This window comes from Lacerta agilis, chromosome 2 (assembly GCF_009819535.1).
Source record: "Lacerta agilis isolate rLacAgi1 chromosome 2, rLacAgi1.pri, whole genome shotgun sequence".
Classification (NCBI taxonomy): domain Eukaryota; kingdom Metazoa; phylum Chordata; class Lepidosauria; order Squamata; family Lacertidae; genus Lacerta; species Lacerta agilis.
In genome coordinates this window covers 57,290,345-57,305,613 of record NC_046313.1, presented here as the reverse complement: position 1 = coordinate 57,305,613, position 15,269 = coordinate 57,290,345, and the positions used below count along the sequence as shown (strand labels likewise).

The 15,269-nt window shown below is 41.1% G+C and overlaps 1 protein-coding gene across 34 annotated transcripts in view; it reads left to right on the top strand.

Moving 5' to 3' along the window:
• The window catches only part of LOC117041415 (collagen alpha-1(XXIII) chain-like), a 303,092-nt gene that overhangs the window by 213,807 nt on the left and 74,016 nt on the right, over positions 1-15,269 (top strand). For 31 of the 34 annotated variants that reach the window (XM_033140220.1, XM_033140208.1, XM_033140200.1 and 28 more), the window contains exon 5: positions 4,880-4,906. The exons of the other annotated variants lie outside the window; for them this stretch is intronic. In XM_033140220.1, the coding sequence (XP_032996111.1) occupies positions 4,880-4,906 (27 nt within the window). The remainder of the gene's footprint in view (positions 1-4,879; positions 4,907-15,269) is intronic. 34 annotated transcript variants of the gene reach the window in all.

Genomic DNA, 15,269 nt, shown 5'->3' with positions numbered 1-15,269 from the left:
TAAATGCTCCGCATTGCGGCTGGGGAGCTGCGCAATTGAGGTTGTTCAGAAAGTTGTAAACACTGCAGGCCCAGAACTTGCTCAAAAAAAAAGTTTTGAACCAGTGTTCCAAATGTGTTTTAATGGGACAGTCATCTAAATCCTAGCTCTGCTTTCCATTCCTACCTACACTCTTCACCCTTACATGTGCTGCCTTAGCAATAACATGAAGAGGGTATAAAGAGGGAGAGACCAGTTATATGCTCTATAACTTTAAAGCACATTTGAAACGCATTTCCCCCCCTCAAAGAATTCCGGACACTGTAGTTTAAGAGTTCCTGGAAATCGTAACTGTCTGAGGGATTGACTACAGTGCCTTGATTTTGTTTGTGTGTGTGTGTATTAGGGGGTGTGTGCTTTGTACATGCTTTAAAGGTATATTCTGGCATCCAGCAGGGCACAGTGTACTTCAGCAGCGCAAAGGCAAGTGGGAGGCAGCTACAGTGGGGGAAGAAGAGGCAGAGCTGGCCTCCCCAAGAGACAGGATGAAATGCCCGCCTCAGGCAGTGGAAGTGTGAGAGGTGATGCTCTGCTTTCTCCACCACTTCTGCTGCCAAGAGGGAGGCGTTCTGGCATGCACTGTTGCCACTCACCTTCCCCACCTAAAGCTGAGTGAGCAGCAACACTGTAAGGATTGCCCCAGCTCCCACCAAGTTTGCTGAAAGCCAGGGCTCCACCACACTGCCAAGCAGCTCCCTCACCTCCAGGGAAGCTGAGCGGCAGCACTTTGAGGAGCACCCTGGCTCCTGACGGTGAGAGCTGGGGCATTCCTGTGTGACATGTTGCCAATCTGCTCCGCTCCCCAACAGCGGGAAGCCAAGCAGCAACTCTTTGAGCAGCAGTTCGGCGAGAGCCAGAGTGTGGCAGCAGCGGAAGTGGGGGCACAGCACGGGGGCAGGAGGCGGCAGTTCCTGTTTCACCTCAGGAGGGGAGGGGTGCCTTGCATGGGTGATCTACCTACTTAGCTTTTCACTTTTACCCATTAAGATGGGGTGGGTGTGATTTGTCAAAGGGTCCAAGGGATGTGTCAGGCTGTGAAGCTGCTTTGAATAACTTTGCTCTCTGTGATTTCATCAGCTAGGGTCATAAAAGTTGTATAGAGAGGTTCCTGCAAATTAGTAAACTCCCTCTCAAATATCAGAGCAAATACAAATAAACATTTAAATTTATTTAGCGCCTGGAAGTAAAACAAACAACCAAAATCTATCAAGGAAGAAAATACATATTTAGAACTCTGTTGAATTCTGTCACTTAAGGCAATTTCACAAAAGTGGTAGTGTGTTCTTACTAATCACTTGTGAAGCTTTTGTGCCCCATTTCACATCTTTCTTAGCACCTGCCTGCAATTGTGAATGGTGGAAATGTAATTTAGTACCCTTAAGGCTCATAAAATGCTTTCCATATTAATATTTAAAATGTAACATAAAAAACCACTTCTGTATCCCCTGCATAAACATCCTTGTCCTTCTAATATTGGCTAATACAGATTTTAAACTGTTTGAGGTTGGATTTGAGGTTTCAGATATTTATTTATCAAAGGGCCAGTTTTGAAATTTGCTGTTGTATCTTGAGCATTAGGCATGCCATGCAATAGGAGTTGAAACTATTCTTCTTCTTTTTTTCCTTCTTGAGTTTGCTGCAGAAAAATCAGAAATTGGAGGTTGTAGAAAACTTGTTCTTCCTGTGCTTTGTTATCCTGCATGAGCATTAAGCCAGTGATGGATGTTATAAAGAAAACTCATGAGAAACATATTTTAGTGATATATTTTATTCAACTGGATTCTTTGAAACAGATCTACTCCAAATACTCTCCAGTTCAGGCTTTAAAATATAGATACTGCACTAATCTACTGGTTTCATGGAATTTGTGGTTCACTGGTAATTATTAGTAGAATTTGACTATGGTAGTGGGAGCTCATTTTAAAACCATTGCTCTGAGGATTTATGCTGGGCTGTATGACAGCTTGGCACTCTGTTTAGAGTCTTTTAGCCAATTCTGCAGGAACTGCTACAATAGAATTTGCAATGTGTGCTCACTGATAATTCACGAGAGACAAAGTATAGCCAACTTGTTTAGAGTAACTTTTCACTGGATTTTTTTTTAATCATGGAGATAATTAAATGTTATTGCTTGCCATACCTCATAATATTATAACTGAAAATGTAACCTTATTGGGTTCCAATTTAGCTATCAATAACACATGTGAATTATCATGGTGTGTTTCCATGTAGAGCTGCATAGATGTTAAAAGGACTGTACAGTACTTGGTTGCTTTAGATTGCATCCATTGCTACTTGCAAGACCAGACCCTGATACTCCTTCCACTGCACAGTTTGTTTACTTTTTTAATTGGACTGTTCATGCAAGATTTATTCCATTTTTGCATCCAATCAGTTTCACTTGGAATTGATGTACAGTACTATGACTGAATTGCAACTATGCCCTTTTCACTTAAATACGGTTTTCATTTACCTCCGTATAATACAGTTATAATACACAGTTGCAAAGCATAGTTTCTTTCTAAGACTTAACTACAACAATGACAAAGTCCTTCTACTGTCCCCAGTATTATTGTATTTGGACAGCATTACATTTAAGACAATTGGTTTCTTCTGAGCAACCCCCCCCCCTTTATTTTCTTTCTTCAGCCATAAGGAATTCATTACTACACATACCATAAAGCATCATACTATGCCGAAAATTCATTCTTCACTCCCTATGCCACCAAAGCTGCTTGTTACTTTTCAGTTGTCATAAATTGGGTTCACATATTAAATATTAAACTTTGTGGTTCAGTATTTATGGCTGCTAGATGACTGACCATCCTGTCTGTAGAATGAGTATGCTGTTCAAAAGTGCTTCAAAAGAGCTGGTTACAGAGGATATTAAAGTCACATGCTGAGTAGGTAATTTCTGCAACCTGAAGGATATATTTACCATGCTCTCATAATTTAGCACCAACCATACAAAATATTATTAAACACTCTGTATGGTAAGGTAGAGAGTATGGAGGGTCACTAACACAGGAGAGTTCTGAACTGCATAGTACATACTGAGTCCATTATTATTGGATTTTCAGTATTATTATTACTATTACTACTACTACTACTATTACTACTGCCTTTACTACTGTTCCCGAAATGGGTAGGCCCATTGGCCCTAGGCACTCACTCTGGGAGTGAGAGGTGGACATATGTCTCTCATTTTAGAGGTGACATGAACAAAGCAGGTGAAAAAAGATAAAATAAGTGGAGAGACATATTCTTTCTCCTTTTTCACCCTCATCTCCCAATTGTCATCTCTAAACTTTCTTTCTTATGAGGAGTTCCTCTAATCTGAATGTCACCCATTGTAAGAAGAAGTGAGCCAACTTGAAAAGGTACTGTAAGGAGTACAGTACATGGATTGCCTCTGCCCCAGGTAATCTTCAAATATCCAGAACCAATCCTGTATTTCATTCTGAGTTCCTATTTTGCTAAACAAAATTATCGCAATGGGTCAGTTTGGTGTGAGGAGAATTTTGATTGGATCAAAGTGCTCCATTATTTAAAGCCATTGTTTCTTATTAAGCAGGCAGAAACTTTAAAAAAAATAAAATGGAAGAACATTTGTCTGAAGGTGTAAACTGAGTTACTGTTGTCCAGATATCATTCAGTGAACCAGATGTCCGATACATATTAAACTTATGCCCATAAAAATACTTGCATATTCCCCTTTGGCTCATGACCTTCTCAAGGGTTGTAATAGAAGAGTCATGAACTTTGCAGCATAGAATTAAAGAGTGTGTCAGCTAATACATTTTTATGCCACTACTGCATGTATATATAAATAATATAGGTTTATGCCTCTGTTATATGTACACACTGCATAGTGTAACCTGACCCTGCTGTACAGATGCAGCTCTTGCTGCCTTGCATTTGCAGAAAAGAATTTATATCTCTGGTTGGAAGCAACATTAGGCAATGGGCCAGCCTAAGGCAAAGCAAAAGAGTCAAGGAAGCAAGCCACTCTTCCTCTCCCCCTGAGAAGGACTCATCTCCTCCTAGCTGATGTCCACTTGTAGCTCAAAAAGAAGAAAAAGCAGGGAGGCAAAGTTCGCCCATGTACTCTAATTGCACTCTAAGTTCACCATGAGTATTCCAATTGCACTTGAACAGCATGACCATAGAGCTACGGAATCAAACATTTGGCTATAATTATTTTTTAACAATGAAGGTGGTGATGCGTTAAGGACTACAAAATCAAGTGGGATCATGAGGGCATGTTTGGGGAAAGCACTATGTACACATTAACTAGCAGAGACACTTGAAGTTTACTTTTCAGCTGAATTTTGGGTTCTTACACTGCTTTCAGTTCTTAGATATATCAGGTATCCCCTGTTAGTAGGAAAACTACTCTTAGAAAAAGTTGTTTTATGTGGACTAATGCAGTTCAATGCAGTGTTGGGTCTAAGCCTGCAGGATGAGAGTTTAAATCTTTGCTGAGGGTGGTATAGGGTGGTATTCAACTAAGTTTTACTCAGTGTAGACCCATTGAAATTAAAGAACATGACTAAGTCCATTAATTTCAATAGGTGCATTCTGAGTAAAACTTAGCTAAGTACTACCTGTAATGGAGAATGGTCTTAGGCATGCGAAGATAAAAATTAAAAAAGGATATACTATACCCAGCCATGAGCTCTGTTCTGCCCTTCTGCTGCTCAGGGGACAGGGGTTGTCCCCTACAGAGCTTCTGTTCCCTTTCAGATCAACCCCTGACTTTTTATATTACATATATGATGCCTTGCTGCTGTTAAGTGCAATTGACTGATCTTATTGTTTTCCTTATTTAATATCACAGGGGCAGTCAGGACGAGTTGGTTACCCGGTAACTTTGCCTTTCCCTTTATTTTGTAATCTTTTCTCCAAACTGCACATCATTCTGAACCTCATAGTCTTCTTACTATCCCTTTCAGCGCTCTCTCTCTCTCTCTCTCTCTCTCTCCCCTCCCACTCCCCCCTTCAACCATTACCATAGTTTTAAGGTTTTAATATTAAATATTTGAAGAGCTGTGTCAATATGCATTGGTGGCAATTTATTTAATTGGCATTAGTGGATGAGAAACTAGAATTCAGGTTGGCAGTCTTGGATCTCATCCAAAGCTACATGAAACACCCATGTGCAAGGGTTCCACCTTCTGTCCAGTGCATCTTAGAAAAACAGAATAAGCGTTCTCAAAGTCTTCATTCACACAGGAATTACAAGCCTGTTTGGCTTGGTTTGTTTGTTTGTTTTTAGGAAGGCCGTCGCTGAACAGATTTCCGTTGAGATATCTCAGCGTTTGCTTAATTGTAAACAGAGAAAGGCTTATATTTAGTTGTGATCTACAGATTTTTACAGTACAGCAATTTATCTGGCTGTTAAAGAAAAGAACAGCTGGGGTGTTTTTGAAGTCATTTGCATGAATATGTGTTAGGGCTAGTATCTGGGATCTGCCTTGCCGCAAGATCAGTTGATAGGCATTTGTTATGTATTTTCTATTCCAGATATATTCTCTCAAATATGTGCTTCTATTGCTGGAACATTATTATTATTATTATTATTATTATTATTATTATTATTATTATTATTATTATTACAATTTCCAGCATGTAATGTACTATAGTTGTATCTGGGGAAATGGAATTTGTTTTCCAGATAACACATCCATCGTTGCTGTTTTTACTGTGTGAAATGTGGTTGCATGACTATCACGAACACCTATTTGATATTGTTGTGATAGAGATGATAAAGGTGTCTTAAGTCCTTCCCAATACCTGTGCAATTTTTATGACTGTTTGTTTAGTTTTATTTAATAACTTTTTCAGCTTTAGGGTGCAGTTCCAAGTGCAGTTTACCTGGAAGTACCGGTAGCTCCAGGTTATCTCTACCTGATTTCTGAGTTGATTATAAAAGGTAAAGGGACCCCTGACCATCAGGTCCAGTCGTGTCCGACTCTGGGGTTGCGGCGCTCATCTCGCTCTATAGGCCGAGGGAGCCGGCGTATGTCCTCAGACAGCTTCCGGGTCATGTGGCCAACATGACTAAGCCGCTTCTGGCGAACCAGGGCAGCGCACGGAAACGCCGTTTACCTTCCCGCTGGAGCGGTCCCTATTTATCTACTTGCATTTTGACGTGCTTTCGAACTGCTAGGAGGGCAGGAGCTGGAACCGAGCAACGGGAGCTCACCCCGTGGCAGGGATTCGAACTGCCGACCTTCTGATCAGCTAGCCCTAGACTCTGTGGTTTAACCCACAGCGCCACCTGGGTCCCTTGAGTTGATTATAGGATTGCACTATTAGAGACAGACAGGCTCGTCATTTTAGTACTCCAGTATGACAACATCATGTAGCATTAAAAAAAAAGTTTGTTGAAACAAACATTAGCAAGGTTACTTCCTTTTTACATACCTGCATGCCATTGTTTAAGATTAAAATTAGACGGTGGTGTATTCTTCCTCTGTAAACACTGTACAAATACAGTACTTTTGTTTGGTTTTTTTTAAAGAACAAGTGGCATGCTCCTAGCTCTTTTCCCATTCATTACATTGGCATAGCATGAGAAGCAATTAAGTGTAGCAATTAATTACTGATAATGTGAGTTGTGGATGGGTGGGTGGGTAGGTGTGGTCCTCAGAAGAGAAACAGTTTTGGTGATGTCTGTATTAATTCTTGTATTAAAGACAAATATAGGGCATAAATGAGCATTCTGGATAAGAGAAAAGCAGGACCAGCTATAGAAGTAGCAAAGATTTACCTACTGGGAGGAGTTCTGCGAAGGGCAAAAGCAAAAAAAATAAAATAAATGGTACCAACTTGTGTAAAAACCTTGGCTTTCAGACGCTAAGAATTTAATTTATTAAAGATTAGGCAAACAGGGTTTGTTCTAAGTGGTCTGCTTAAATATAATCACTAGGAATTTGAATGCTCATTTATTAATTAGCATGGGCCGTAGAAATACTGACTACTCTAATGTGTGTGGTTTTAAAAAAAGCATATTTCTTGCAGTCTTAGCTCTATTTTTAGTAACAATCCCCTGCAAACAGGAAATGTTTGAATGTACTAATCCCCTATGGTTACATACCAATGGGTCAGTAATACATTTATAATCTATCCTCAGTGGGGGGATGCTTGGATACTGGCACATTAAAATTCATTCCTGGGCTCACCCTTTGTTCCAGAGCAAATGATCCATTATTGTCCTTGGCAAGCATCAAATTACTTCCCCTGGACTCAAACAGTTGAGAAACTCCATTTTAAGGCTCCACTACCGGTATTAGCTTTGTTTTCAGTGTGACTACAAGATCTCCATTGAGGTAGAGGGACATAACAACTCCACCAACCTTTTTGGACCAGTGGGCACATTTCAAATTTTGAGAGAGTACTGTGGGCACCAGTCATAAATGGCCACAGACTTTTGAGTAGACATGGATTTCACTGTGCTCTAAGTTTACTATACAGTGAATCCATAACAAGTGTTTGGCCTGTACTTCCTGCACAGCAGGAAACATTCCTAAGCCTCTGCAAAGTTTTCACATTTTGAGAGGAGAGTAGTATTTGCAGGAAATAACTTCTAGGGACTACTTGATCTCAAATAAATCCAACACAGGAAAGATGCATCCTGGTTGCTGAGGAAAAACAAAGGGGGCTTCCAAGGACTAGAAAAGAAAGAAGCAGGAAAAGTGCAGTAAGCAAGGGGACCATAACTCTTTAGATCCCCAGGGTTTCCAGCCATTGCCTGGTGTCCAAACAATTCACTTATCAGTCATAGCTCTGACTTCATACAGCAGGTAAAAACACTGTGAAAGGCAGGAGTAGCCAAGCTGGCTATTTCAGAGAAAATGCTTAGAAGGGTACCTGCACATTTTGCTTCATAACTTTCTTTCTTGGAGGACTAGATGCTTACAATAAAATAAAATAAAATAAAAAGCTCACTCTGGGGGCCTTGCCTGGGGGTAAGGCAAGGCCTTCACAGGTAATAGGTTGGCAAACCCTGACATAAAACAAGAGATCCTTTTTGGGGAGTCCCAATTACAGGTGCAGTTACCTTATCTAGCTTGGGACCACAGTTGAGCGCAAGAAGATTTCTCCTTCCTCTCTGTAGTTTGATCACTGCACTTGGGTGTGACAGCCTAAGGAGTATGAAACTGAGAGAAGTATCCCACTTCTGCTGGTATGGCACCATCTGATAAATTCCTGTGGGTAGAACTGATGTTTTATATGCTTTCATTCTAATAATGCTACCCATTGGCTGCCTTGCCAGTCACTTCAGTACTCTTCAGCCCAGTTAATCCTGGTAGTATCATAATCCTTGCCAGCACTAGTGTAACTGATACCAATTTGGCTTCAGCCTTTGAATAGCTATTAAAAGTACAGTAAGCATTATCAGGTATTGTGGCCAAAACAAGTATGCAATTGCACGGCCCTTCGAAGAAGAAAGTGAATAGATTGAATAAAAAGTGACGGTCACAGTGCTGTCGGGCACGGAATATTCAGAGTGGGGAATTAGCTCTTTATTGTCAAAATTATACTTGCAAGTTAGGGAAAGGTATGTCTATCAGTCCAGCATCTCTCAGCTACTCCTAGGTGTGCACCCAATGAGGCAGTTGCAGCAACAGAGAGGCCCTGCCCCAACTTCAGCTTATGTATCTCTCCGACTGTGTGATTATTTTAGGGAATCAAAAGAGAACTATAATTGAGAGCTAAATGTGACGCCATTCATGCAATTAGCAATTGTGCAATTATTTTATTTTATTTTTTTAAACTGTAAATAGGAGGTACAGCTGTGGGGGGCTAATCCAGATCAGGAGTTTGCCATGGGAGGAAAGATCTTCCTGGATCTAGTGTTGTAAACTTGAGGCCCAGGTGGCTTTAGTGGTTAGGAGTGCCTATCTGCAGGTATGGCTGGTTCTCCAGCCAGGTACTTCCAAGATAGAAAAAGTCTGCCTACAGTAACACATGCCCTTGTAACCTCTGGTTTGGACACTTGTAATGCATTCTTTGTGGAGCTCCCCTTATAGACACTACAGAGACTGCAGCTGGATCAGAATGCAGCAGCTAGGGTCCTAATGGGCATCACCAACCAGACACATATTATGCCAGCCTTAAAAGATCTGACCTCCTCACCAATTTACTTTCAAGCCTCAATCAAGGAGCATATTTAACATACGAAGCCTTAAATGACTTGGGCCCCAAATATCTGGGTGAAGAGACTCCACCCATATTAACATGTCTATCCATGAAGAGGCCCTGGTGAAGTTCAGGCATTGGAAGCGCATGCGAGGGCTTTCTCCATGACAGCCCCGAGGCTGTGGAATGCATGCCCTTCCAAGCTTGTTGTTGTTGTTCAGTCGTTCAGTCGTGTCCGACTCTTCGTGACCCCATGGACCAGAGCACGCCAAGCACGCCTATCCTTCACTGCCTCCCGCAGTTTGGCCAGACGCAGTTTGTGGAATGCATGCCCTTCCAAGCTACATTACATGTTTTTTCAACATTACAAGTTTCCTCCTGTCAGACCTAATCCACACCAGTACCAAAATACAGACAGACCCACGGTATTTCCCTCTAACAAGTAGCAACCAAGAAGAAAATGAACACAGGTTTAATTGCTCCTGGATTCTGCCAACTGAAGCAGGACCTTCCCATTGCTGCTTTTGGCAAAAAAAAAAAAAGCATCACGAAGCAAAAAGGGAAGGAAACAAGTTGTTTTTCCAGTTAAAATCTGTTTGGATGTTTTATATTGAACTAGCCTAGTGATTTCTGTTTCATTAAACTTTATTATATACTTCCCATTTAAAGTTATTTTTTGCCAGTGTGTAATCATTATTCACATATTTAACAGAGAATGAGCTTTGCCTCATCACCAGCATTGAAGTAAGAGTCACCTGCCTGTCTTATTGGTTGTTGTGTAATGGGCAGACATCATCTTCTCCTTTGTCTTGGGCAGCAAATGTCTCTTTCTAGTCCACACTCAAGTATCTTGCGTGTGTTCTAGGTAGTTAACACCAAGCATCTTTGCCCATTCATGGAATTTCTTTTAGGATCAAAGCAAGCATCTTCAACTAGCTCTTGAGACACCAGCTGTCCACCTGCAAATAAATCTATGCTCACAAGCAAATAATTCAAAAGCAACCTTTTTACTTTACACAAAATAGCATTACCAGTGCAAAGTTGTTTCGGGTCAATAATGAGAAAATTCTGAGTTTTTAAATGCAGGATTTTTCTTTCTTTCTTTTTAGAAGAAGATAGCAGTATAAGAACGGTACTGTTTCAGTACTCATTCCCCATTTTAAAAACAAATTGCAAGACAAAAACAAACCAAATCCAAAATAACAACAAAAAACACCCGGAGAAACTGAAAACTAACACACAAATACAACAATAAAGCACTAATTAAAAAGAAACCCCACCACAAATGGGTGGTGTATGCCCACCATACACATACCACAAGTACATTTTGGGATATGGTTTGCTTTCATCTTGCAATTCGGTTTAAAACTGGAAATGAGAAAACTCTGCAAAAGGCTTGGAATAGAAAGCAGCGACTTACTGTGCTTCATCCTAGAACTATATTTATGAGAACGGCTTTTGTCAAACAGAGTAAAACCATTCTCTTCCCTTTCTCTCCTCCCTTTCTCCATTGCCTATTGCCAAATGTATCTTTTTCTTTCAATGTTCTTGCAACTGCTGAGAAGCAAAAAGTGTTTTCCTTGTGTCTTGCGTCCCTGAATCCCCCCCCCCCCCGGACTCACCAAGAAGCACTTTGAATCAATCTAATGGTCTGATTGGATTTTAATTACAGGGAATAGGGTTGGAAGGTTAGTGACCTTGCTTGCTCCTCTCCGTGCCCCGCAGAATGAAAACCACTTGAGTTCAATTTACTGCTTTCTGGCATCCCTGCACACATTGGTGACCTCCAAACAGTGTCTCTGTGTCTGAAGTCTGTCAAGTCAATCCTTCAAGAACTCCAATTAGGTCATGCACAGTTGGGAAATATTGGGACTCACAAGTTCATTGCAATGTGAGAACAGATTTCAGTACCCATTATATTTAAATTAAAAGTTTCTCAACAAAAGCTAAAAATAAAAAAGCAATTGCAGAATGCAGACTACAGTTAGATCTCATGTGTCCAGCAGGCAGTGGGGAGGTGTCAATGTGGTGTGTTAACAAGCAGAAAATTATTTCCAGTAAGATGGAAGACTGAATAAACTTGCTGAAAGAGGGATCCATGGGGGGGGGGGGTAAAAAAATGAAGGATTCAAAGATTTTTTGGAGATGTATTTTGCTAGAAATAGGATAAAATAAGATTAGGCAAAATGTTTCTCTCTTAACACCTGCAGTATGTAGCTTGGAGTGAGTTGAATTGATCTTGTCATCAGAAAAGTGCCTGGGGCACCAGTTCATTGGGGTTCTGCAACAACCAGTTTAATGCACGTGTTACTCAGGAGCTGCCTCTTCTTCTTCTTCTTCTTCTTCTTCTTCTTCTTCTTCTTCTTCTTCTTCTTCTTCTATCACTTGTAGCCGAGTAAGATTGTCTTCCATAACCACGGTTTTAGCAATGAGGCCGTAAGTGACTGTGGAGGCCAATTCTGGACCCACATGTCCTTCCATAGTGGGGACATTGGTTCCCAGGCGGGAGTTGATAACAGTGTGGATTTGCCAAGCGTGCCTTCCTCTTAGCACGCTTCTCCCTTGCGTTCTGAGTTCGAGTGGCCCTGCTGGGAGTACAAGATTCCTGACGGCTTCGCTCACAAGGGTTATAGGAACGTGCAAGCCCACTCACCATGACAAGGTGATAATCCAGCGAGTGAGACTCCGGAGCAACAGGGTGCAATAGTAGATCCTGCTCTTTGGGGGGGATAAAAAAAGATGAAGTTGAAAAATGAGGCGTTTTGACCTCAAGAGAAAGGCACTCTACAGGAATTCATTGGACCCAGGGATGGGAAATACGTTGCACAGAGCTGAATTTGAAGCTGGGCTTGTCATGTCCAGGCTATACCTTGAATGTCGTTTTTTAAAAGATAAGTGGAGGTAATGCAGTTTCTATGTTTACTAGAAATGCTGGGCAGTAATATTATCTTCTCCAGTGTTATCCAGTGTCCTAATGACATGTGTAACCCAGTTCTAAGAAGGGGCAGGTTAAGAAAGGTCTGTTGTGAGGATGTGTGTTCTGCACACACACACACACACACACACACCTTACTTAGTCATGGTGGGCAAGATGAAGGTGCACATTTGCTAGCTGGATGCACCATCTCAGGAGAAGTATAAGTACCTCAAGAAAGAACAAAGGGCCAAGGATTATTATGATGCAAACTTGCCTAAAAATATTTATCATTCTATTCCCTTATAGTATCTAATTTTTGAAACAAGAGTTCAATGAATGCGTCTGTGTTTGTGAGAGAGTATGTATTCAACTACTGATCCCTTATTGCGACAGAAACCTTAGTCATGATCTTGATCTTCTTGGATTTGCTTTCTCTTAATGCAGGAGGCAGGTGGAAAAGCTTCCATGGAGTATCTCCAAGTATCTTTATGAGGTGCTTTTGCTGAATATGGTCTGGAGCCGAGACAGTGCTTCAAATGGGTCTTATGTCCCAGATAGGGATTTCTATACCTTCCCACTGACCTCCTTGCCGGATGGAGTTCTTTCTTCCAGTGGTCTCTGGACTTCAGAATATATATGAAACCTAGCTGAGTTAAGAGCCAGTTTTGTACTCCCAGCAAAGGGACTCTAGCCAACACACTGAGTAATTTGCCAGACTACATTCAAAATCTGTCCTATTCCTATAGGTAAAATGAAACTTTATCAGCGTATTATTTCTGTTAGTAAAAGAGCTAAGCATTTAGAATGGTGCACCAAACATAAAAAATTTTTATATAGAAACAGCCACTCTATTTTTATAGTGAAATAGAGATTACATCCTGGCAAGGAAGCATACTCATAGCTAATTTGAATGTAAGCAGTTTTGTTTGAGCTTAGGTACACATAGCAAGTGGTAAAATGTTATGTGCTTTCCCCTAGAAAATGTAATAACCCCCCCCCCAAACAACAAATTGTTCTATGTATTCAGAATTAAACAGCTGCACAAGGAGGAAGACATAACGAGAAGTTTTGTGTTGTTAAAAAACTGCCTAGTCTGTCCATGCAATTGTGTAGACTCATTCCTTAGATTCAGCCCTTCTGCATCAGTTATTTAATGTCCAGTTATTTTTAATCATGGGCAAAATCACTAGGCAAATTCAAGTACAGCCCAGCATCCACAAGCAGACGGATTTCCATAGGGCTCAAAAGAACCAAATTTCTCCAATTCATGCACATAATGGTTGGGTGTGTGTGTGTGTGTGTGTGTGTGTGTGTGTACAATCAGCACACCAATCAATTACAAGTATTGGGAGTTTATTTCCATGCCTCTTATTCCCATCCAGCCCTTCTTACTTGACTTTGTATGTGCCAAGTACAGAGAAAACAGGGCTGCACTGAGTCCTATGATAATTCCTCTGTGTATGAGTACTGCACCTGCTGGGATGGAATCATTCCCATAATATGTTTAAAAGGAGAACGTTACTCATGAACTTAGAGCTGGATGAACCGATATAGATTCCCACCCCAACCCCAATAATCAGAACTGAAGACTTTGCTTAGTGTTCGAAACTCGGTGTAGTACTAGCACATTGTGATTTTTAAATTGTCTGTATAATGTACATTACCTATTGTAATTATTGGCTTGTTATCCCTAGTAATTAAACAAAGTCTTTTATAATAAAGTAGGGTCAAATATTTCAATTTCCTATTCCAAGGTGCACCAGCTTATCAACAGATATGAACCCAGAGAATTGGAAATTTGTTTGTTTGCTGCATTTATATCTCACCTTTTTCTCCAAGGAGCTCAAGGTGGGATACATGGTTCTCTCCTTCATTTAATCCTCACAAAAACACTGTGAGGTAGGTTAGGCTAAGAGGCAGTGACTGACCCAATGGCACCCAGTGAGCTTCATGTCTGAGTAGGGATTTGAACCCTGGCCTCCCAAGTCCTACACTAACACTATAACCACTGGTTCTCAGTTCTAGAATTTATTTGGCTCCATGATTCTTGGGGAGCAGGTGATATTAGCTTATCTACAGTCCTATGGACATTTAGAATTTGTTGTTGTTTAGTTGTTTAGTCGTATCCGACTCTTCATGACCCCATGGACTAGAGCACGCCAGGCACGCCTGTCTTCCACTGCCTCCCGCAGTTTGGTCAAACTCATGTTGGTAGTTTCAAGAACACTGTCCAACCATCTTGTCCTCTGTTGTCGCCTTCTCCTAGTGCCCTCAATCTTTCCCAGCAGCAGGGTCTCTTCCAGGGAGTCTTCTCTTCTCATGATGTGGCCAAAGTATTGGAGCCTCAGTTTCAGGATCTGTCCTTCTAGTGAGCACTCAGGGCTGATTTCCTTCAGAATGGATAGGTTTGATCTTCTTGCAATCCACAGGATTCTCAAGAGTCTCCTCCAGCACCATAATTCAAAAGCATCAATTCTTCTTTATGGTCCAGCTCTCACTTCCATACATTACTACTGGGAAAACCATAGCTTTAAATATATGGACCTTTGTCAGCAAGGTGATGTCTCTGCTTTTTAAGATGCTGTCTAGGTTTGTCATTGCTTTTCTCCCAAGAAGCAGGCGTCTTTTAATTTCGTGACTGCTGCCACCATCTGCAGTGATCATGGAACCCAAGACAGTAAAATCTCTCACTGCCTCCATTCTTCCCCTTCTATTTGCCAGGAGGTGATGGGACCAGTGGCCATGATCTTAGTTTTTTGATGTTGAGCTTCAGACCATATTTTGCACTCTCCTCTTTCACCCTCATTAAAAGGTTCTTTAATTCCTCCTCACTTTCTGCCATCAAGGTTGTGTCATCTGCATATCTGAGGTTGTTGATATTTCTTCCAGCGATCTTAATTCCGGTTTGGGATTCATCCAGTCCAGCCTTTTGCATGATGAATTCTGCATATAAGTTAAATAAGCAGGGAGACAATATACAGCCTTGTCGTACACCTTTACCAATTTTGAACCTATCAGTTGTTCCATATCCAGTTCCAACTGTAGCTTCTTGTCCCACATAGAGATTTCTCAGGAGACAAATGAGGTGATCCGGCACTCCCATTTCTTTAAGAACTTGCCATAGTTTGCTGTGGTCGACACAGTCAAATGCTTTTGCGTAGTCAAT